Raw genomic sequence first — 24,840 nt, forward strand, 5'->3', positions numbered from 1 at the left:
CTGGGGCCAGCCAGAGGTGGTACTCAAAATGTCCGCTACCGGTTCTCTGAACTGCTCAAACCTTCTGCTACCGGTTATCCAGAACCTGCTGGATTTCACCCCTGATCCAAAGGCTTTGGGGTTTGTTCCCTATTGAGGACTGAGTCAATAGGTTTGGGGCAAATAGTTAGGTTTCCTTATTGATATGAACAGATATCAATCAGGGAAGAGAAACTAGCAGTTATCTTTTGGGGAATCCTAGCTGTTGCTATGTTCTGGTAGATTACCATCAGCCTGGTGTTTGCTACTTTATTGTCCTATTTGCAAACTCATGAACCCTTTCTTAACCCTTGGAGCTGCAGGAAAGCAGAGACTTGGATTTTGTGGAACAGACTGCAAATGGTCAACTGCTTGGACATCAACCACAGAGGAGGGCTGCCTCAGTTTGCCCAAACGAATGTTGACTTTCATTGTGGTCAAGTTGACAACATCACGTATGGGCCTGGAGTCCACAAGAGTTGCATCACGGTTGATGTATGCTCCTTAAAATGCACTCAGATATTCTGGGGACACAGAAGAGCAACTGAAACCCAAAGCTAAAGATGACCCATCCAAGAAGACTGGGAATGTTGGGATGACCGTTAACCAAAAGGTAACTCAGTTCTATAGGAATTGCCTGGGGAAATAGGCTGAGGAGTTAATTCTAGATTTTGATCCAATTCAAGCCAGCATTCATTCAAGAAAAAAATTCCTCTTCTGGAACAAATGAGCAAAGGAAGAGGAAGAGACATCTTGGAGCAGGCCCACAAGTTCAACTCGCTCAAGGAATTTAGCTTAAGAAGGAAAGAGAATTAGCAACTATCCAGTTTTAGATTAGATAGTCCAGCCGTTTCTGGCCAAATAAATATAGTTGGTTGTCCCTTCTTGCCACCTTTTCTATCACGGCTCAGCCAACGAGAAGAAAGGGAGTATGACAGTATTAAGTGTGCTCAAACCAGATAGTAGATCAAGCCAGGTAGCAGATCAAGGGAAAGAACCAAATCCTGAGAGGGAAGTCCAGATCCCCTTCCCCTTCAGCCTGACACTCAAAAAACATAATCAGATGAAGCTTCCTTTTGACAAAGGACAAGATGTTGAGAAAGGCAGGCTGTTTTTCCAGCAGAAAAGAGCAAGAATTCTCCAGAGGAAGAACTCTCTTCTATTGAGTAGAGTTTTCCTTTTATGGTTTTCATAGGACAATGAATGATGGGGCCATTAGAGAACCCATTTCGCCTTCCTGCCAACACCAATGTCCAGGGAAACGTCATCTGCCAACTCCAATGCCTGCCCTGAAGGAATCAGGTTTCCCTTGATCTTCTTTTGAAATTAGACAAGAAACCACAGAGACTTGTCAGTGAAAAAATCTCCCCTACAGCTCCATTGGAGAGCATTTCTTCACAAATAATTTAATGGCAAGCTTGAAAATACTACAGCACACCCTTGAGGGAGGAACAAAAAAGCCCAGAATTCAGAGGCATTTCATTACCTATTGGCATCACTGGGCTTTCGTGAATGCCACTGTGGGAGCCCTCAACAGGCAGGCCCATTGGAGAAAAGGTCTTTTGGATCATTGCTGGTCAAGATCCTAGAGAGATCAAGGAAGCAGAAGCCAAACTTTGGGTATTCATGAGGTTTTTCAGTGCTGCTGGATCAGGGGAGGCCCTCAGCCTGACCTTCTGGCTAACAGAAGGCCTCAAACAAGGTCCTGGTGTCAGCAGGACCACCAACGACCATTCAGAAGCAGTTCTGAATTGTGCGAGTTGAGGCCCGCTTGTCTTAAAGTTGCCTTTGGAAGGGGCTCCATGGGTAACACCCTCTCAGCTTCAGAAAGTGAGCCATGGAGGAGAGCCAGGAGGCTCAAGGAGACAGAAGTGAGAAATAAGCACCAACCGGGGTCGTCACTAGTTTTGTAACATTAATTTGTTTTTATTAAGAAGACAGATACTTTATAGTACTTCTTTCTCTTTTGTAAAAATGGTATACATGAACCAATACAAAATGTGAATGGGAAGAGATGGTTATGCGTTTTCTTACACTGTAACATCATCCATGGACACCTTAAACAGAATCGGCCTAAGGGGGCAAAATTAAAACAGGTCAAAGGGCGAGTCAAGAACAAGCTTATTTGGCATTAGCTACGCACTCTTCATTTTCCTCCTCAACTTTCCTTTTTGTTCTGTCTTAAGGAAAAGGAAAAGGGGGAAAAAATAAAACCACATCCGAATGACCAAAGCCCAAAAAACAAGTTTGTTCTTTCTCAACTCCTAACTCTTGGAATCTAAGCCTGCACAAATCAATAGCTAACAATACATTTCAAACAGTGCACGGAACACTTGCAGGAACACCCACTGCCGCCCCCTCCTCAAAAGAGCCTCCTTCCCGGGCGATGGCGGAAGACCACCGCCCGTCCTTTCCTGGGGGGGAGGGGTTGCTCCTTGCGGTCTCTTCCAAGGTGTGGGATCCAAAAAGTTTGCAATCTACCTGAGACGGAAACACCAATCAAAACACGTGAACCTGAGACATCTCAACAGTATTAAGTCAAAGTTACATCGGGAACACGGCACTACTGTACACTTTCGAAAACAAAGATGAGCCGCTCAGCGCAGAGGATGTGCCAGTTCTGGGATCGGTGGTGGTTAAAAAAAGCCCCCCTCCCTCTTGAAAATCGTTCAGAAGCTGTCCATGGCCTGCCTGCCAGTGTGCCCCCCGACTGGGGTCTCCGGTGGTTCCGAAGGCTGAGAAACAAGATGGCGTGGTACAAAACGGGTTGGGGGGGCAGCCAAAGGCCGGGTTTGGGTTCATGGCTTAAGGATGGCAAGGTGGGGGTGGGGAGCTTGTCAGGGGAGGGAAGATGGGAAGGTTCTTTTAAAAAGGACGGGATTCGCGTGCCAAATTCTTCAGCGAAAGGTTGTCTCTAAATGTTTCTGCCAATAATTTAAAAATAAATATTTTCAAAAGCCTTTCTTTTCTTAAAAAAAAGATGTTGACGTAAAGAGATGATAGTCTCTCTCTCCCTCCCACCCTCCCCACGATAAATCTTTGCAAGTATATAACAGGACAGCCATACAAATCTGTCAGTCAGTATCCTTTAAGTGCTTCCCTGTCAGCCAAACCTGCTTCCAAGGTGGATTCTTCCCGGAGAGACCCCGTTTTCCAAGGGCAGAGTTTCCCAACCTTAGCAACTTTAAGACAAGTGGACTTCAACTCCCAGAATTCCAGTGTTGTGTTGCTGCTGGGGGATTCTGGGAATTGAAGTCCACTTGTGCTAAGGTTGAGAAACCCTGCCTTCCTCCTTCCTTCCCCCAGGCTTTCCAAGAGGGAGGTGCCCCCATTTCCAGCCTTGGGGAAGAGAAGAAAGCTTCTCTCAGAGCTTCAGGCTTCCAACACCCACCAGAAAAAATGTAGCGGTGGTTACCTCTTCACTACTACTGCCACCATGGAAAGGTTGATCAATTATTGGTAGGTGGCAATTAAGCCTGGGGAAGGGAGTCCATTTGGAAGCTGTAGTCAGGGAAAAGGAAAAAGAAAATAATATTTCTCTCTCTCTCTCTCTCTCTCTCTGTCTTGCACACCCACTCAGCCTGAAAAAATTTGGATCAAGTAAACGAAAAGCTTCTGCACCAGCCACTGCGCTGATTTCCTGGGGACAGAGGTGCAGGGGCTGTCCAGCTGGAGAGCAAGGCTCGCTTCTCTTCCATCCCCCCCTGCCTTTTGTCCGACAATCACATCCGAAGGCGTGGCAGGCTTCACCCAGCCTCTGCCTTGGTGACTTCGGGGTGCCCAATATGGGTCACGCACAGGGTTTGCAGGCTGAGATCACACCGTGACCTCTGTCGCCAAGCACAAAAGGGAAGAAGGGATAAAACGAGGCCGAAAGAATACGCAGAATGAAAACAGGGAGGAAAAATTTTTTAAAAAGCAAAAGGGGACAAGTTGGCCGATTCACAGAGTTTTCTGTCTCCAGCAAATTACAGCGATGCTGGGCCAAATTGGGAGCCACCGACGGGACCTTTGGAAACCAAAATAATCAGAGCCAAACTCAACCTTTCCTCCCCCTCCTACGACTCGGCTTTGTCTGTTGTCCCCAAAGGATCTGCCCCCCGGTTCATGGCAATCGTTTCGGGGAAGATCTTGGACAAGGTATCTGCAGGCTGATTGTGCCTGTCCAGACACTCGGGAGCATGGAAAAGCACGGAAGGAAAGGCGGTTTGGCTCCCTAGGCACACACTTTGCTTGCAGGTGCTCAAGTCAGCACACTTTGGGCTCTCGGTGAGAAGCAGAACCAGCCCAGGTGCTCGTCTTTGCTGCACTGGAAACTGAGGCAGCGGCTGCCCCTTCTCCTACAAAGCCTATTGGTCCAAGCTCTCACAACAAGGGATTATGATGGATGATGGATACACTCAGTTTCAAACAATGAAATCTAAGGTGTGCTGGTTCTCCTTTGATGACACGGTTTCAAACAACAACAACAAAATAGAACCCAGAATCTCAAACAAAACAAAAAAGAAAGAAAAAGAAAGAAAAAGGAGGAGAAGAAGAAGAAATAGTAGAAGAAGAGAAAAACTAACAAAACCAAACGAGAGATTTTTTTTAAAAAAACAACAACAATAACCAACCAGCCCAAATCTCTTCTCAAGGGATTCCAGCAGACAATTCCAAGAAAGGCTAGGAAGAAAAACAAAAAAGTAAGAACTGTATGAAACTGTAGGTTCTCTCCCCCTCCCTCCTCCCCTCCCTCCAATGAAATAAAAAATAAAACAAGGCACAGAATTTTCTGTAAATGATGGAACTAAACTAAATCCAAGCTGAACTTGGCCAGAGAATTAACAACCCAATGATACAGAAGTGTCACACAGCAGAGTGTACTTTACAAAGAACACTTTTTTTTACGTTGGGACTCCTCAACTCCCATACATTTGCCAGCCGATAATTTTAGAAAATAAAAAGAAAGAAAAGGAAAGAAAAGAAAGAAAGAAAGAAAGAAAGAAAGAAAGAAAGAAAGAAAGAAAGAAAGAAAGAAAGAAAGAAAGAAAGACACACAAAGAGACAAATTAAAAAAGCTGTAAGCTGGTAGCAACTTCCAACATCATTGTCTTTATCTTCTTGGAAGGGCCGGGGCCTCCCTCAGCCCGGCCCGTTGGACGCCTCCTGGAACAAGGAGGCTCTAAATGAAGTACTCCTTCTTCTCTTCAGAATTGTTCTGTCCCCCCTCGGCGTTGATGATGGCAGTGTCGGCATCCGCTGCATCGTCAGCTCCTTTGGCTTCGTGAGTGAAATATGTACCTGCACCAAGGAGAGAGGCCTCAGGGACAGACTCCAGCTCAGCCCCCGGGCCTCTTCCCACCAGGCCTCCCCCTCCCTGTTTCCCGTCTCATGATGCAAGCTTTTGGCTAGGACCTCTTCTGCTCCGCCCTGCCAGGCCCTTCTTCACCCTCCCCCACTGCCCTTGGGGAGGGACGAATGGAGAACGGCCTTCCCTAATTCTGGGTCTTCCTGATGTGATGGAGAAAAGCTCCCAAAATCCCCAGCCAGGAAGCTGATCAAAATCAGCTCAAAGTCAAATCAGTCCTCCATGAGGTTCTCAAGAGTCATGTGAGGATTCATCTGGATTTAGACAAATTTGGACAGAATTGCACCAAGAGGCGCATCGGCAGCTGGTGTCCATTAGGGGCCGTTAGGCACCAGCCTTTGAACCCTGGCAACCAAGCGGCCTCTCCTCACCCTACTTCGAGGGGTATTCTAAGGAAAAGTTGGCCTTGGAGGTCTTTATGCATCCTTTCTGGTAGGCTGCCCTCCCAGAGGTCCAGGTGTACCTGGCAGTTGCCCCCCACAGCCAACAACAGCTCCCCAATCCCAGTCTATCGATGAGGGATGTTGGCAACCTTTTGCACGGGACAAAAGGGGGCATCCATAGCAAGAGTCCAAGCAACGCGGATGAATGCAGCCCACCTGCAATGCCACCCTGCATCTTTCAAAGGGGTCTGCCCAATTTATGATGCAAGAGAGCTGACCTTCTGACGGTCTTGAAAAATGTCCTCTTCCTCTAGAGATGTGGCTCCAGGATGAGACTGTGTAGGGTCTACCTGATGTATGAACTATGTGGAAGTCCCTCCGTTCCTTTGTGGGGTGGGGGGAGGGAAAGCATTTTGAAAAGCTCTTAGCCCTATGAAGCTTTCGCACACACTTTAAGGAATATCTAATATGCAGGGTGACATATGTCCAATGTCCAATATCTAATATGCAGGGTGACATATGATGGACATATGTCCATCAGAGTGAGACCTTCACACCAACTGGTTTTGTAGCCTCCGCGATTCTTGATTAGTTAAAAGATCCCCAGAAAAACTGGGACTGGCCCAGTGGTGGGATTCACCGGTTGTTACAACCAGTTTGTTGTGCATCTAACTCATGCTTCCGCGCATGCACATTACAATCGGAAGTTACCTTCTACTGAATCCAGAGAGAGTAAAACAGCTGAGGGGCGGCAATCCGCTCTGCCGCGCCTATCAGCTGGGCTTAAAACAAAAGAAATATAGGTAGGTTATAGCACAGGAGAAGGTGGGTGGGCCCATCTGATCATCAGAGCGAACTGGTTCGCTCTCAGCTGATCATCGGAGCTACCGGTATGCCTGAATTGGTCAGAACTAGCTGAATCCCACCTCTGGACTGGCCCTAGCATGGGACCAATGGCACAGCTGCTTCAGCCGTCTTTAACTTTCTACAAGTCCTGTGAGGGAGGACCTCTTACAACATTTTGCTTCTGGCTGCATGGACTGCCAGAGAAGGGCTCTGTTTGATTGGGCGGAAAAGCAGGGAAGAAGCTGAACATATGAGACACCCCTCCCCCCAAGCCCATAGAACAGGCAGGGAGAGGACAGGGGATGTCCAAGATCCCTTCTGCCCCAATCCCACCTTTGTCGACAAGCGTTCCACTTGCACTGACCTTTGTGTCTTGCGAAGTACCGCCCCAAGATGATCAGGAGACAGAGCATCGCGAAGACCACCACGGCCACCACTCCTCCGATCACCGCATGGTCCACCGCCGTGATGGCGCTCTCTTCTCCTGCTCGAGAATCTGCCACAATTAGGAGATGGTCAGGATGGTCCCTGGCAACATCAATCACCCTTCCTCGCAGGGGTGTGACTTATTTTGGGCCAGGGGTGTCCAACCCTGGCAACCCCAGGACTTGTGGACTTCAGCTCCCAGAGTTGGGAATCAAAGTCCACAAGACTTAAAAGTTGCCAAGGTTGGATGCCTCCATTTTAAACCGAGAGGGTCCCAAATGGGACCCCGGGAAGTGGTTCAGGCTGCTGGGCACTACTGGAATGCATCTGGGTGGTGAGAATTACTAGATGCTATCAGAAGGGGAAGTAACTGGAAGCACGGAGACGTTGTTTGGGGGACCCTTCCAATATAGGGAATCCATACCTTGTAGCTGCAGCCCCATGAACAAATGTCCCCCCACCTTCAAACAAAGATCAAATTTCTCTGAAGGAGCAACAGGGAGGCAGGAGCTGCTACCTTCTCCCCTGTCAAAGGAGGGGGGCGGATTGTGGTGGGTCAACCCTGAACCTCTCTCTGCGCCCGTCCCCATTCTGGGAGATTTAAAAACGGGCCATCAACCTCTTCTGAACTGAAGACAAAAAGCAATCATTGCCTATTGCTTTTATTTTATTTATTTAACATCTTGCCTTGCAATTAATTTGCTTTTACGAGCTGCTCGCCCTCTTCTACTCCCCCCCCCAATGCTTTCTGTCAGAAGAGGAATGACTCGCTCAGCTGGGGAGAAGCCGCAGTGAACCCCGAGTGAGGGATGGCCACGTAAAATTAATGTATAGCAATGTAAACAATTTTAATTTAGGGACGCGGCTCCAGCAGCCCTCCCTGCAACTCTAATGGCAACCGAGATTTATAAGGGAGCAAAAGACAATTATTCTCCTGTTGATTAATACATTAACATTTTGGAATGGAAGCTCAGCCATGGTCGCCTTTCCCCACCTCTCTTTTTTTTTATTTTTTTGATCGAGTTTAACCGTGACACCTCCATTAAAATGATTTACTGGCCGTCCCTTACAATTTAAGCACAGCAGCAACTGAAATGGTAAAATTCTTTTAACTTTACATGATTTGTGAAGTCCGATGTGAAGGATTTGCCATTTAAATCTTCCACTACAAGCAGCGCCTGGCCAATAAAGCCCCCCCCCCTGCCTGCCCGGGTGCCAGAGAGAAATGCGTTTCGCCAGGAAGAGCCGGTTGTGCAAATTTCAGCCCATTTTTAAGAAAGATTGATCTCTCCCCCGAGTGGGTCCTCTCTCGGAGGCCCCCGCCCGCCTCTAATAATATTTGAAGTTTATCGATCAAGTGTGCAGCTCCATGACAGCTGCAGGTAACGGGGCTTCTTGGAGGAGGAGGAGAGGCCAGGTAGGAGGCTTTCAGTCGGGGAAAAGGATTTACGATCCCCATGAATAGCATCAAATCTGCGCCATCATTAAACGCTCAGAGTTAAGTAAATAACTCCTGGCTGAAAATTGCTGCAAAATGAAGTTTAATTAAAAAAATATATAGTTCCAATTAAGTGTCTTCCAGAGGCCCCGTTAGATGCTGTCCAGGCAAACGGTCTCCCTGGCATATGAAGAGCAAAAGAAGAGGAGGAGACAGGTAAGGGCAACAGCCACCCTCACCTGGAGGGTGCTAGAGGGAACAAGGCTGCCACTGCCGTGGGCCAACCACCAACCTTCCATCCGTGGTAAGGGAAGAGGATCAGGCAGGGTGGGGAGCGTGGTCTTAATCAGGGCACCTAAGAAGGCCAGTAAATCTCCTTTTCACGTGCCTCAATGAGCCCTTGGCATGACTTGAGTCAAATCTAGGTACTTTGACACAATTTACAATGGTCCTTCTTCCTCCAGAGTGAGTAGGGGTGTGTCTAGACCAGCGATTCTCAACCTTCACAACTCTTGAATTGGGGGGACTTCAACTCTCAGAGTTCCCCAACCAAAAGCATCCCCAATTCTACCTGTTAGCTTTGGCTCAGGTGGGAGATTTATTTTATTTATTTATTTATTTTATTTTGAATTTGTATACCGCCCTTCTCCCTGAGGACTCAGGGCGGTGAACAGCCAAGTAAAAACATCAAGTACAAATATTAAAATACAGTTAAAATATACATATATAAATTTGGCCCCATTAATTAAAAACAATAAACAAAACACTTAAAAACACTTAAAAAAATTAGGCCAGCCCGGCTTGCTGGAAAAGGAAGGTTTTAAGGGCACGGCGGAAGGCACCGAGGTCTTGGATTCTCCTTATCTCTGGAGGCAATTGATTCCAGAGGGTAGGTGCCCCCACAGAGAAGGCCCTCCCCCTGGGGGTCACCAGCCTGCACTGTTGGGCTGATGGCACCCCGAGGAGGCCCTCTCTGTGGGAGCGCACGGGTCGATGGGAGATTGTCGGTGGCAGCAGGCGGTCTCGAAGATAGCTAGGCCCTATGCCATGGAGCGCTTTAAAGGTGATAACCAACACCTTGAAGCGCACCCGGAAGACCACTGGGAGCCAGTGCAGCTCGCGCAGGAGCGGTGTTACATGGGAGCGCCAGGCTGCTCCCGTCACTACCCGCGCTGCTGCATTCTGGACCAGTTGGAGCCTCCGGGTGCTCCTCAAGGGGAGCCCCATGTAGAGAGCGTTGCAGTAGTCAAGGCGAGAGGTGACGAGGGCATGAGTGACTGTGCACAGGGAATCCCGATCAAGAAAGGGCCGCAACTGGCGGATCAGGCGAACCTGACAAATGGGAGAACCTGACAGATGGGAGAACCTACTGGGACAGACCAATTGGGTCCCTCTTGGCTGCTTTTGGGGGGGGCTCTGTGCTTTGCTGGGGGTTGCTGCCTTTGCCGAGTGCCTAGGGCAGTGTTTCTCAACCTTGGTAGCTTGAAGATGGGTGGACTTCAACTCCCAGAATCCCCCAGCCAGCAGCTTTCTTGTTTTTTTTTCCTTTCAGAACATTTCAGTTGATGTTAATGGGGATCTTAAAGGCTCCCAGCAGCTTCTCCCAATTCAATGTCTTAATCCTCATTTGTGACTGAGGGTCTATGGTTGAGGACAGGCTTCAAGGAACTGTTCCTCATTGAGACCCTGGCCACTTTAAGGCCCCCGGGGCACATCCGAGGCTGGGCAACGTCTATCTAGGTGGACATCACCTCCAGAATTCACAGGCAGGCACAGCTAGGTGGGCGGGGAATTCTGGGAGCTGAAGTCCAGCTTTTAAATGGAAAAAGGCCAAGGGGAGACTCAGATGATTTATGGACAGTTTAGGCTATTTCATTTTATATATCACTTTCTGTTGGGGGGTATTCTGAGTGTCAAAGAAGATTTATCTGCTGATCAACCTGGCAATTTAGCAGTTGGGGGTCTACCCCCGGCTGTCCAGCTGCCTGTTGACATGTCTTAACAAAGCACAGAATGGGAGCCATTCCATCTTTGATTTCATCGCCGACTGATGAAATCAAAGCGCCTCCACTGAACAACTGGGGGAAATCCCAGAGTTACTGTACCTGTGTGGAAAACTATTGTTTGACCTTAAAAATAAGGGGTAGCTGAAAAACGCCGTCCCAGTTCCCCTGCTCTCTTAAGAGGGAGACAGAAGCTCAAAGACACCAATTCAGAGCTGAGCAGGCAGACTTTCACTGGCAAATTCTGCGAAAATGCCACATTTTTTGCTAATCCTAATGTGTTATTCTTTCTTCCTTAAGGTTTGCTTTTCTCAGCACCAATTCAATTACAGATGCTACAAATCCTTCTGACATTTAATTCCTTCTTGTCAGACCGAGCAGTAAACGTAGATCCATGCACGGCGTTTTCATTAAGATGTTAATATACATCTTAGCCTCCTAGCATTTCTATCCAGGTGCCTCCCGGAAAGAGGTACGGGGAACTGGGGGCAGGCCTTTGCCCAACGCTCTGTGCCCAGGGGCAAAAGGGCAACCAGCAGAGGGAAGGGAGCCCCACACTCTGGGGGAAGGGGGCGCCTACTCTGTGGGGCAGCGGTCTATGCCACTCACCAAACCCCCAAATCATGCTACTTAAGCACCTGCCGTGCAATGGGCAGGAAACAAATCTAACCTTGGCATGAAAATTGAAAATTGAAAAAGTGAAAATTGTTGCCATATTTAACCGAGGATCATTTAAAATCTTGTCTTTGCTTAGTACACGGATTTTATTTTCTGTATTATTGGCATGTCTAGTGTAGAGAAAAAGCACATACAGGGAACTGTCTTCTGCCAATACAATTGTGATTTTAATAGAAGACAATCTCTGTCACTCAAGAGTGAACTGTGGGGTCTTGGGTGCTCTCTGAGCTCGGTCGTTTGCTTGCTGGCGTTTCTTTAACTAACTAGGGAACACCATCAGTGCAAAGGAGGGCGGTGGGTGTGAGGGACGTGAAGTGAAAAACCTCACACTCACTGGCATGGAAGAGATACCCTAGTTGGGTAATGAAATGTCTGCAAGGAAATAAGTAAGCTCAGAGAGCACGCACCAAGGATTCCACAACTGTGATCTGGCCTAGTTAAAAGGTTAATTGGACAACATTTTAGGGGCAGGCTTTCCATTAGAAAATGAAATACAGTTTTTTTAAAGAGAATATTTGTTGTTTTTACACGGACACTCACAACCCCCCCCCCCCCCCCCCGCATTTCAAAAACTGACTTAATTGTAATGACCCAGCCACAAATTTGTACGATCTGAACTACACACTGCCAAACTTCGGACATTTATCAATCCTAGGAACCATGAGTTATCTCACTCACACCCAGAATTTAAGACGAGATCTCAGAAACATGTTAGCTCTTCTAAGATTTCAGCAGCCAGTGAGCATTTTCCTCACATCCTACTCCCAAAATTTAGCCCACAAAATTCTGCAAGTAAGGATGGGCGAGAGGCAGCGCTTAGAACAACTTTCAAGGAGGCCCATTCCCAGCGGTGAAATCACCTCAAAATATATCAGCTCTTAAGAAATCAACGTTGTTTGCACAGCTGAATGACGGGTTGCAAAAAGTGGGAATGGGACGGAGGAACTATCAGGCAGACCGCTTGAGGAAAAAAGCAACTTCAGTGGAATCACTGCTGTTTCCCTCCATTGTGACCGATTCCTCCTGCCTGCCCAACTGCCTACATCTCCCTTGACATCCCCCAAAGCTTGAGACTCTCGTCCTCCTCGGAATGAAGCTGGAGCAAGGCACGTTCTCAGCCCGAAGGAAATGGAGGAGGGCAGGACCGCCTGGCTTTAGGATCGCAGGAGTCGGAGTAGGTTCTCCTAACAGAGAATATGCAGAGCAGGCTGGGACCCTGGAAATCCAGGCTTCCCCTGAACCACACTGGCATCTCTAGCACCGGCCGTGTCACTTACTGGGAGTGCTGGGAGAGGAAGAACAAGGCTGCCCACAAACTGGGTGCAACTTGCACGGAGGGCTTCCTCTTGCTCCCAAATAAGCGCCGGCTGCAAACAGCTTGGCCATGGCGGTTGATATGCCGAATTCCCAGGGCACCATAGAAGCCGGAGCACTTAAGGAACCCAGGATGTTTTATTGCTGTGATTTACCTCTTGTGCTCCGCGGGGTCTCATTTTCTCCTGCTAAGTTATGTAGACCCAGGTATTAAAGGGTTCTCTTTAGGGGACGGGAGGGGCAGCGCCAGACCAACCGGCCCGAAGTTCCTCCCAACCGCATTTGTGCTGTAAAAGCAAAGGGCTGATGGATGGTTACCGAGCGGGCTCAGCATGGCTGTTAATTGTGGCAAATTTAGATTTAGGGCTCCCTCTTACAGAAGTTTTAACAGCTCCTGTTGTAAAGGAATGCTCCAAACTGCCGTTCTGTTGCACCTGCGCCCCCTCCCTCCTTCCTTCCCCTCCGGCCTCTCCTTCCAGGCTGCAGGGCCATCCATCAGCATCGGAGCAAGGGCACGGCCAGGAGTGATGCTCGGTGCAGAGCGGCCTCCTTCACCCCTGCAGAAACACTTCCCTTTCCCCATCACCTTCACCTCTGAACTACACTGCAGTCGCCACCACCGGAAACGCCCAAAGGCAGACGGGGCCTCTCTGGCTCACTTTTGCCCCCTAGCAAAATCTGCCTTGCACAATGGAAGCTGGTGGCAAATCCAATTTTCCTGGAAAGGCTGCAGTTGAGACCGGGAGGTCTTCTTGCCACCTCAGAATCCGGAGAATGGAGGGGCCAAGGCCCACCCCAACTACGCCGCCCAGAGTCCCTTGGGAATTGGGCGGCATAGAAATGCGACAAAATAAATAAATAAATAAATAAACTGCAGCCTTGGCGCTTTTCCTCCCAGCGTGACCCAAACCCAACCCAACCTGCTTCATCTTCACAGCACTAACTCCACCCCAACTAAGGAAGGGGCAGCCTTGCTTCAGGCAGTGCCAAATCTATAGCCTTCCCTTCCTCTACTGGGTGCAGGTCCCCAATTCTGCCCTGATGGCTCTTGGGAACCCCTGGGAAAACTGTGCCCACTGCCACCTTCCTGCACAGATTAAAGCTGGTATCTGATCAAGATTCTCTGGATTTCTTCTGCAGCCTGACAAAGAGAGAGACCTAATTCAATCTCTCCGTCTCCCTGGAATTCACCGACGGGCTTCCAGAGATCAACTAGACGGGCTTGGAGAAGAAACGTATGCAGCTCAGGGCCGCTGTGGGGCTCTGGCCTGCGGAGAGAAGCCTTGCTTTCTGGATTGGCTCAAAGCTTGACGGATGGCCCTCATTTACGGGGACAACTCAGGAATGTTTATTCCCATGAGAGCAATCCGGAAAGGGGGATGGGGACCCTCCTGGCTGCCTGGTATTATTCATTAGCCCAGTTTATCCCCTCACCTTCTCTAATTTAGTGATGGGCTATTTAAACCCAGGGTTTGTCTTGTGATATAATTGAATTTGGTCTCTAATTTAAGCGAGTGAAATTCAAGGAGTTCATCCTTCCCCAATCAATACGTTCCCCTTCAGTGACCCATTTCAAGATAGCTTCATAAAAAATAATGTATTTTGTTTTAATAAATTTAATCACTATGACAGGTGCTCAATTTTTATTGGCTGCTTCTCCAGACATCTCTTTTCCAAAGCCATGCTTGCAATCAATAGTAATTGATTAATCAGCATCCCCTATGAACAAAGGTGCTAATCAGTTTTTGATTAGTTAATCAAACTACACAGGTCCCTTTTGATTGTGCCATGCTCTACAACCTGCAGAAAGGGAAGGAAGCTCTGGGGGCTGCATAAACAGGAGCCCGCTTAGCCTACGGAAACTGGAAAAGAATGGGAGGATAACCATCTACAAGGCAGGAGAGAAGGGAGGCCTTCTTAACCTGGATTTGCAGCTGCTGATTAGAAGATAAAGCACAAAGCAGAACAGGCTGCACTGAGAGGGCTCCCACCCTCTGCACTACAGGCTCAGGGCAGCCTCCTGTGCAAAGCAAAGGGCAGGCATTAGGGTGGGAGGGGCACTCTTCTCGCCCACCCCCTGTCCTGGCAGGCGGGCCATTTGCTGTAAAGGAATAAAGTTGGGGTGCAATTAATGTGAGGGCTGGGTGGGCAGGCGAGGAATCCACCTCCTCTGCTCCACTGACGGGACAGGCGTCCATGCCCAGCTCCCACCCCCCTCAGCTGCAGCAATCTGGAGGCTGCGCCCTTCCCTCCCTCCCTCCCTCCCTCCCTCCCTCCCTCCCTCCCTCTTATGCCTTTGACAAAATAATCCACATTTCAAGGGAAAAAAGGCTTTCCAATGGAGTCAGAATCCCTCCTCCTTCCCCAACAACAAAGCTGCAAATCCCAATTGGTTAGGTAATTTGTCCCCACCCCTTAAACCTTCTGGCCACTGTGGCTGATGCCCCCATCTTGGGCAACCGAGGCTGGGGCAGCTTCTGGCAGCCGGGAAGAGGGAAGGGTGGGCTCGGGGTGGGGGAGACGGTTCCTCCGAGTCCAAAGGGCCGGGATGCTGCGGAGGGTCACAACTGCAGGGGGTGTTGGGAGAAGCGGCCAAATGCAAACAAGGCGTGGAGCAGATGCAGACAAGCACACGGAGGCCAGCCCTTACCTGAGAGATCCCCATAGTCCAGCTCTTCGGCAGTATTGGGCAACTGAGTAAAGCCTTACAAATAAAAACAAACTCGTGTTTCTCTGGGTTCCACAGGGCAAGAAAAACAAAACACTTAAGAACAAGAGGAGGACGTTCTCCATGAAGTAATTTGCCATCTGACTGGAGTTGGCCTGCAAAGGAGGCTCCTTGGCCAATTTCTATCAGAGATACGCATGTGTGTGTACATACACATATATAAACACACATGCAGGCAGATCTCTCGTGTCTTTTAAATCTACAAGAAGACCAATACAGTGTCAGGGGTGGGAAAAAAATCTTGGTCTGCTCTATTTGAAAAGCACAAAACACAAAGGGGAACATTCAAAGCCACTCACCCATTAAGTACATGCAAAAAGTTTTTCCCCAACCTGTGCTACTGCAAAATTTCCCAGGATGAAGGGGGTTGGTTCTTCTAATGAACCGCTCCGCTTAGATGCTTAACCTGTGGCATGTTTTTTTCCAGGTTTCTGTATACATGTCAGTCTTGTGGCCAGGCCAGTTAGAATATTCTCTTACCAATATAGAGCTCTGCTGGGCTGCATTTTCAAAACAACAGGTTTACAGTTGGGGTAAGTTGGGTGTTTTTATGGGAAATGTTTTGGGGAAATCAACGAGGGTCTGTTGCTTAGAAAGTCATCTCAAAGCTGATAATAAGTATGTGGGTTTTTTTTGGGGGGAGGGGCAGAAACCTCCTCCAGCTTTCCTGAAACTACCTTGTTATCCAAACCTGAAGTGTGTATGCTCAGACAGGTGCCCCTTCGCTAGTTTTGAAATGGCTGTTTGATGGGGATGCTGTTTCAGCTCAAGGTTATGGAAGAGAGAAGAGCACCAAGGTCTCTCGATCTCCCACAAAGACAATGTGTTTGCTTGGAGACAGAGACAAGGCCGGGAGAAGAAAACCCCTGGGAGAAGAGAAGGCGGATGGTGGAGCTGGTCACCTCCACCTCAGCCTCTCTCGCCTCGGAGAAAGAGGAACACTTTAAGGGCATGTTTTGAGTTGACAAATGACAGGTGACTCTTTTCTGTTTCCTTCCACTTCCCAACTCTGCAATGTTCAAGTTGGTCCTAGGAGAACTTCCCCTCTGAACTGAGGCTGGCGTTGACAAAGGCAGAGCCATCTCTGCTGCACAATGTGGGCTGTCAGCTGGTTAATTCATTTTTTTTATTTTGGTGCTTCGCTGGCTGTTCAAGTTATAGTTGCTGAATTGCAGAGTTAACTTCAAGGAGGAGGCTACCTCCTGGCCACTGACCGTGGGAAGAGTAACGGAGGTTGGCTATCAATTATGCCACCGGTTTAGCTGCCTCTATAGCCTTGTTTACAGCCAAATGATCCTTCTTCTGGGCAAACAAGGAGCTCTTACACTTCTTATGGCTTTGTGCACCGTGGCCAGGGAAAACACTTTCATCCAGGAACTCCTGTTGACTTTGACATTGCGCTGTCATCTTGGAGAGCAGCTTCATAGACGGATACTCTAGTCTAAGCTGTGACTCTGAAGCGCTCTAGAATGGTAACCCATTCCTATACACCCCAAACTCTAAGGAGACACATCAGCCCCAACCGACAAGTGGCCCTCCACATCCATTGCTTTTACTAGTGAAATCAGGCCACCTTACAATTCTGGTGTTTGGAGAAAGATCTTTGTAATTTCAGCCTTTGGCACTCCTGTGGCTGAGAAGGCCTCCCTCCCTGCTGAAGATTATTGTTAGCCCTTACAACGCTGAAGCTCTTGGAATGGTTGAGGAGCTACTTGGTTAGTGCAACTTGGGTAACATCTCCAAGTTCCAACTTCAGAAACAGGCAGACTTGTAATAAAGATGTCAGTAAAAAGAGACCAGAAGCACTCAAGACTTATGTGCTTCTACCTCCACATGGGTCACTCCATTGGCAAGAACAGAGTTGCGCTAAACACAGGGTACATTTCTGTTCATCTGTAGGGCTTGGGCAGACTTGGATCTTAGATGGTCCATTATAATCAGTAACCCCAGTGCTGTCCATCCTACTGGTTCTCGCTTCTAACTAGCTTCTGGCAGGGAACCCAGTTTGGGTGAGCTAAGCATCTAGACTTGATCAATTCCCTGCTGAAGAGGAGAAAGCTTTAAGATTAATGAGCTATTTAAATCTATGGATTTGGAGCAAACTAACTTAAGATCACATTATTTTCAGGTTGTTTTCACTGTCAGAATTTTTTTTTCCTGAGCCATAAAAAAAGAGCAAAGCTGCATCTTTTACAAAGCAAAGGAAATGGAATAGTTCAACTTTTTTTCACATAAATGTCAACAAATATTTGGAGAAATAATCAAGAGGGATCTTAAAAGCATGTCACACAAATGCCTTGGCTTCCTTTTTAAATGCACTTGGCTATTTAAAGTCTTTGTGCTTCATTTTTATAAGAAAACATTTGGATATTTTTGCAATCTTTCTGGATAAATGAAAAATACGTTTCTCCTGCTTACAGTCCTTCTACCATATGGATTTAAAGAAGTGAAAATCAGCCGAACAGGGAGTTTTGGACTGAAATGAGAAAACAGTTTTCCTTCTGCACATATGTATTTGCCCAGCACGATTCCTCTTGCTTCCAGAATTGATCTGAGAGCAGCGATCAATTTTCCTTCCTTTAAAAATTTAAATCAAAAATTAAGAAAATATTACCCTGAAATGTGTTTATGGCATAAGTCTGCAGAGCTATTAAATAATGCAAATACACTTATTCAAGTTTCCAGACAGGATATAAAACAGCTGGTTAACATCTAAATAAGAAAGTGGCTTTGATGGGATGCCACCAGCAGACAAAACATCCGTCTGAACATAAAGGTGCCCCTGCTTAGCTTGAATGGAAATGGGCGGAGGGGACCCCCCTTTCGAATAGCTCCGATAGGAAAAATGAAAATTTTATGGGGCTGGAGGGTTTGATTGGCAGAAATCAGGTGATCGCTGAAAAATCATAAATAGAAAATCACTTCTGAGATTTAAAACCAGGATTTTGGGGCAGCTTATAACGGTATAAAATGCAATGCAAATCAGGGTAATGATCAATTAAAGGAGTAATCTATGTGAGTTAAATTTACTGAGTATGTACCTCTGTTGCTACTTAATTCCTGAACGCCAACTGGAAGACCCAAATCTCCACCGGGTTCCAGATGGCCATGAGGATGGGAGTCTGAAGTAGAGCAGCTGCTATGGAGAAGACCTGTTGGGGGGGCTCCATCCTGCCCTACCACCTGGAAGGTGGGGGCTCCTAGCAGACATTCCTTCCCCAAGCTGTACAGAACTTTCTAGGTAGTGACTGGCACCTGAAATTGCACTCAAAACCTTTCAACAGTGGAGGCGTAACCTGATCATAGTGTGACTGACCACTAAGAAGCATCTTGGACTAGCTGAAGGTTTTTTTTTTTTTTTTTAGTGCGGGAGGCCTTCAATGGCAGCCTCATTAGAGTAAATTCCATCACCCTAATCTAGAGATAACAAGGCCATCTCCCTTTTCAAGTAAGGCCACGGTTGGTGAGCCAGCTAAAGCTCTACCAAAGCTCCCCTGCTACGTTTTCCACATGCTCTTCAAACCAAGCCATGAAATCAGGAGGAAGACAGATCTGCCCAACACATCAAGAGTCAGAGATGGTTCAATCAGGCAGCCTCCACATTGCAACAATGGCTCCCTCTTCTTTGGATTGAGTTATGTCCAATCAAAGTGGGTGCTTGGCATTATAGTTTAAGCCACCGCAGAGCTGAAGCGCCACTTAATCTCCACCCGCAGGTGGCCCTAGACGGAGCAAGGCAAAATGTCGCCTTCCTTTCTGCGTGAAGCTGCTCAAGTGAAGTGCAGGAAGCCAGGCCTAAGCCATCGCCTTCTAAGCTGCTCTGGAAGTTCTTGCCTATAAACAAGGGCAGCATGCAACCACCTCAACCCAGAATTAATGATGCTGGCAGAAGGTCCCTGTGAATTGTTTCAGCTTATTCTCATTTCAGTTTGACTAAGTTTGGATTCAGCCTTCAGTCTAGAGCAGTGTTTCTCGACCTTGGTAAGCATAAACTTCTAGCACAGCTGGCTGGGAGTTGCAGGCCACACAACTTAAAGTCACCAACGTTGAGAAACACTGTTCTAAAGGATCTTCCCGTGTGATCAGTTGCTTGATCCTGCTGCAAAGTTACTATTTAATCATATTTGATTGGATAGATAGAGCATTTCCCCCCCCCACCTTTCCTCCCCCTCCCCGTTTTTGCATGGACTTTTTTTAAAGGACAGTTTATGACATTATTATGGCCTGTTGTAGTTGTTGAAATTTAATGGGCTGGGTTCAAGACTGTTTTCTGCAAAAAAGCCAATTTGTGGTATTTTCGATTTTGTTTTTTTTTTACACACACAAACATAATTCACAGCATGAACTTCATTTCTCTGTCTTCTGCTCTGAGTTGGCTTCATCAGCTTTGAGAATGACATGGAGTTTCTTCCCTCCCTTCATGGAGATTGGAGTTCTGAACATGCTGGAGCACTAAATTGTAAATGGCGTGGATTTATAGGCTATGGAGTTTCTACGCTAGGACCATTAGGAGAGGAGGAAGAAGTTGCGAGGGATGCCAGGTTCTCCTAAAGGCCACAATGAATGGGAGTAATTGAGGGAGAGGAACACATGGCCCTCCAGCACCCCTAAGAGGGTTTCTCCACTTTTGTTGCGGGGAGGGGGCTGCAGAGAGGCTGCCTGCCTGGGGGGTTACACCTGGCCTCGCCACAGGGAGCTCTGGAGAGCTCCGGGTCTATTTCCTCTCTTTGTCAACATTGGTATCATTGAAATGCAGATTGGGCTTTGAAAGGGCTCTCCAGTTCTCAGGCAGGCACCGAGGGGTGGCTGAGGATAAAGGGCACATGAGCACCGTGTGCAGAGAGAAGAAAAGCATTCCAGAGGGAGAAAGTGCCACTGGGCCTGTCCAGGAATACAAAGTATGTTCTGGGAAGTGGCTGGAAAAACAAGCCTTGGTCTCCTTGTTCCAAGTGATCTGGGGGAGTGAATTTGTCCAAAAAGGCATCTGAAAAGATGAGGGAGAGTTGAGTGGAGAGGAGAGGAGAGGAGAGTTCGGAAGGGCAGCTGAGTCCAGAGCATGTTTGGACCAGGAAGGAAGGCAGCCGGGAAAGGGCAGAGACACATACAGAAATCTGGAAGCTTGGAATTCCTGGTATTAGGTAGAGGAAAGAGTTAAGTTTCCGTGCTTTAAACTTGCCATGCATTGCTGTGGGTCAGCCCCGTGTGGTGAGAGAAGGTCTGGGGGTGGGAGTGGGGGGCTGCAGTCCTGCATGCACTCTACAAACTCATCTCTTCTCTGGGACAGGTTCCCCAAAGAGGGAGGGAGGGAAGGAGGAAGGGACAGGGCCAAGCAGCTTGCTCCCTTCCAGACACTCTGGAAACAGGTGCCTTCTGGGACTGTCCTCTAACCTGGGCTGCTTTGGCCGGAGCTCCCTGGGTTCCACGGGAGGTCCATGCCCATCATGCATTTCTCCCCATCCACAGACATGCTGATGCTTATTTGGACACTGGTCAGAACAGAATGGCCAACACACACAAGAAACACCCGATCAACTTCAGACGCACTCTGGCAATGCAAGCTTGGAAGGAGACGGCGAGGAGCTGCATGGGGGGGGAAGAGCCACCTTGCTAAAGAGGGTCTCAAGGAATCCCCCTCCCATTTTTTAAGGCAGAAAGTGCAGGGTAAGTAAGTTGGCAAACTGGAGAGTGATGGAACGATGGCCAATGATACTGGGAAACAACTGACTCTACCTCAAAACAAAGGCAATCTTTTCTGCTCCTTTTCCTTGGATCTGATCCTGATTTGCTTCTCAGGATTGAAGTCTCCCAAAGAGGCTTTCGAAAAAGGTAAATAACAGCGCTGAAGACATTTCTGCAGTCATGTGGCCAGCATGACATCACAGAGCACTGTGACCTTCCCACCGAAGTGGTACCTATTTATCTACTCGCATTTGCGTGCTTTCGAACTGCTAGGTTGGCAGGATGGGGCGAGGATGGGAGCTCATCCCGTTGTATGGTGCTCAGGTCTCTAATCTGGACTGCTGGCTTTCCAGCTGACAAACCCAGAATCTTAACCGCTGAGCTACCACACCACCCTTGATTGTTATGGATCCATCTATTTATATGCCGCCTACCCTACTATCCAGAATGATTCATGACACAGACTGAAAATCCCAATACTGAGATTTCTCAGGCCAGTGCTTCTCTAACTTGCTTTGTTTTATTCTCTTTTAACTTTACCTGAAATATTCTTCTGCCGTTGCTGAAAAACCAAAGTTGGAAGTCTCCTCTTTTGACGATGGAAGCAAACTATTCAACTATTCTGGACCTCACTGTGGCTCACATTGTGAGGCACCGTCAAATGAGAGGCAATCACATTGCACAATTTGTGCTGCTGAACATAATGGCAACTCTTCAAGAAATAATGGCTTTCTCTGGAAGAAGCAGCATTGGGCAAGCTAAAATAACTCCAAAAAGGAATGGGCAATGAAACATCCCACTTTCTCCATAATACCGAGATGGTCACAAGAGACAGTTGCAGACTCTTATGGAGTTTTGTTTTCTGCTGATAAACCTTGAAAAACTTTGGTCCAACAGTAGATAATTGGCTACTTTACTGGATTTCCACTCAAACTGTCCGATGCAAACAACCACTCGTGAATAAGGAAAATCATTAGCTTCATTGTCTAGCCTAACCTACATTACAAGGATCTCACTAGACTGCTTGTCTTCCCCTGGGAAGGGCGAGATAAGGCTTTATGAATCTTGGGGGGAAGTCAAGCTGATGCTGCTTGTGCCTGTGCAAGGACTCCAAGCTAGGTCCTCGCTTGACCTCTCCTTCCAGCCTATCTGGCAGTTTCCCAACACAGAGCAAGGTCAGCTAATTGGAAAAGACTGCTTAAGACTCCTGGCAATCTTCATGAGTTTTCAATCTTTCAACTGAATGATCAAGATGCACGGAACACGTATCTTTCCTGGTAAAATAAAATTGGGGACGAGCCATCATTTAGAAGCAGAGCAGAGCTTTGCTACAGAACGAGGCTAATTTTCAAGATCTCTAATCTTGTACTACTACTGTACTGCAAATGTACTACTTAGAGGAGTACAGCAGGCCTCCTCTGACGAGCCACCTGCATAAAGGCAGCTTCTGATGAAGTCAGCAATGAAATTCTGCTGGACCAGCTGAGGCACAAACTCTACCGCGTCTGATCAGGATTCTTAACCTGTACATAAACAACCAATGCTCTCTTTTATTCTTCCCGACAGTTATTCTAATGAGCTGCCAAGCTCAGTGTCTCTTAAGACAGAAGGGGAGCATTTTAAGCCATAAATATCGGGAGGCCTGTTTCAACTGAAGCACCGTCAACTTAATGAATTAAAGTCATTTCTCCAATATTTTTTCCACTCTGGCCAAGACCCCAACAGTCATCCCACTTGGAACCTTGACACTCGGGGGAGGAAGCTGTCCAAGGATCAGTGTGGCAACTTCGGAAAGAGGCGAGAGAGAGCCTGCCTTACTCATCGGTCCTGAACCAGGGATGGCAACACGTGTGAGGCAGCCTCCTCTGCTGAAAGATTCAGGCTGTGCCTCTGTCTTGGGGATATGAAAGTTTCACGCTTCTCTGGCCCACTTCAGGAAATCCCCGAGACATGCAGAGAGGGTATTAAACATAGAAGTGGGGACCTGGTCCCTTTTCTGCTCTGATCTATCCTGATGCTTCTGCAGATGTGGGGAAGTGGTTGTGTGGAATGCAATTAAATGCACGCAGAAGGGGCCAAACTGGGGACCCCTTTCAGGTCTTAAAAGCCAGGAGAGGTTCTGAGACCAGCCCTTCTGGAAAGGTGGTTTTCCCCTGCCCCAATGTCCTCTCGGCCCCTCCCCGCTCCTCGCCCTCCTTTTTCTCCCAGGCTTGCCTTGCCCCCTTAGCTCAGCCCAGCGAAAAGAGAAAACAGGAATGCAATACCAACCGTGAGCTGCCGGTTCTGTCGCCGCCGTTGTGTCTACACACGGGAACAGAGTTTGGAGGAAGGGAAGAAACAGGAGGTACAGCATGCAAAAAAGGGAAATGGAAAAAAAATGGAACAGATCATATATGAGAGCAAGCTTTCCAAGAACATTGCGTGACAAGCAATCATAAAATGAAAGGCCAAAGCATTTGAAGTGAGTTGCACTGTTTTAAGAGTCATGCCTTGCGCTTTTAAGCCGGGAGCCTAGAGGGGGAGGGGAAAGACCCCTGGGCTGCCTGGCATCCAGAGGTTGGCATCAGCACTGCTTTCTGGCGGGGCGCATGCAAAGCTGAAGAGACCCCTGCTCCCCCGAGGGAAGCCGAAAGCAGCTCCAGATTGAGACAGGAGAGGTGGGGGTGGGAGTTCTCTGAAGGCTTCGTACATTCAAACATTGCCTCTGCGGGTGGGGCCTCCCTCTGTGTGTGACTGCTGGAGGGTCCACGGCCTCCGTCCCCTTCCCCAGGCGCAGGAAGGGCGGGAAGGCACCCACCGCTGCCTTCTTGCCATTGGAAATCCAGGGCTGTGGCGGGAGAGAAGCTTTGCCTCCAGCAAACCATGCAGAGATGATGGAGGGAGACAGCAGAACGAGCGGGCGCCATCTTGGCAGAGGGAGAAGAGAGGAGCTCTGCGAAAACCACCCTCTCCGCTCTCCAGCATTTTGCCGTTTCTCCATTGCTGTGGTTGGCCAAATGGAGCAGGGCCAGAATGCTGTGTCTGCTTGTTAAAAATGACAAGTCCGTTTGGACACCAACATACACACACGGACACTGTTCCCCCAGGGCGGGTGTGGGTGAGCGGAAGACATTTCTGAGAGCCAGGCGGAAGGGGATCAGATAATTGTGAGTGTCTCTTGGGGTGTCAAGATCACAATACAGCCCTTCGCAGGGGGCTTTGTTCTCCAGGGACCAGCCCTCCCCCCTGATACCCACCCTCCGGATAGGCCTGTATCTCTTTTGGGGCTCAGAGGAGCAACCCCAAAGATTGACTGGACTTTGCTCAACCTCAAAGTTTTATGCCAGAGGTAGTGCTGCCTTGGCCTGCCATGTTGTCCGGTCAGCCCATCCTTCTGCTCTCTGACACCCAGGTCCTAAAACAACACAGCAGAAGCCGGACACGGCATGGCCTGTTTCGGCAGCGGAGACCACCACGGGGGTCTTCAGCAGCATCTCCGCTCTCTCGATGCAGCTCTGTTGGGTGACATTGTCACCCGACACAATCCTAATTCCCTGGTGCAGACCCAAGGACCCGCTGAGGGACCCCCAGAGGCTTTCTCGAGCCAGCAGAGGCAATGTTGAAATGGCAAAAGCACGCCTTTGTGCAAAGCACTGCAACACACAACTGAGCCTACTACAAACGACCTCCCACTTTGGAAAGCAAGGGCACAGTTGACCTTCCCACTTGGCTGAAAGTCTGGGCTCCTTTCCTCTTGCAGCCAGGGCTGGGCTCCCCAGAGCAGGGCCAGGATAAAATAAAGGAATACCTGTACTACCCCAGTGCTGGTGGGGCAGGGCCAGGCGGCATCATACTTACAGATGGAACCTTCTAATATGTTTTACATTGACAGAAAACCACCTCTCCTGCACGGCTGCAAGAGGCATCTGGCCCAAAGTGGGGTGACTGCAATTCACCTACAAGTGGTCTGAGACTCCCTTCCTTCACAGACACCTTTT

General features: G+C 48.3%; 1 protein-coding gene across 1 annotated transcript in view; it reads right to left on the minus strand.

The window, feature by feature from the left end:
• Nucleotides 1-5,125: 5,125 nt before the first annotated feature.
• The window catches only part of CADM1 (cell adhesion molecule 1), a 203,441-nt gene continuing 183,726 nt past the window's right edge, over nucleotides 5,126-24,840 (minus strand). The window contains exons 9-12 of the mRNA XM_070952331.1: nucleotides 23,132-23,164; nucleotides 15,107-15,160; nucleotides 6,962-7,093; nucleotides 5,126-5,301 (exon numbers count right to left, since the gene is read on the minus strand). Of these exons, the coding sequence (XP_070808432.1) occupies nucleotides 5,183-5,301; nucleotides 6,962-7,093; nucleotides 15,107-15,160; nucleotides 23,132-23,164 (338 nt within the window). The 3' untranslated portion in view covers nucleotides 5,126-5,182. The remainder of the gene's footprint in view (nucleotides 5,302-6,961; nucleotides 7,094-15,106; nucleotides 15,161-23,131; nucleotides 23,165-24,840) is intronic.

This window comes from Pituophis catenifer, unplaced genomic scaffold, assembly GCF_029215685.1.
Source record: "Pituophis catenifer annectens isolate HBS135680 unplaced genomic scaffold, rPitCat1.0.hap2 SCAF_12, whole genome shotgun sequence".
NCBI lineage: Eukaryota > Metazoa > Chordata > Lepidosauria > Squamata > Colubridae > Pituophis > Pituophis catenifer.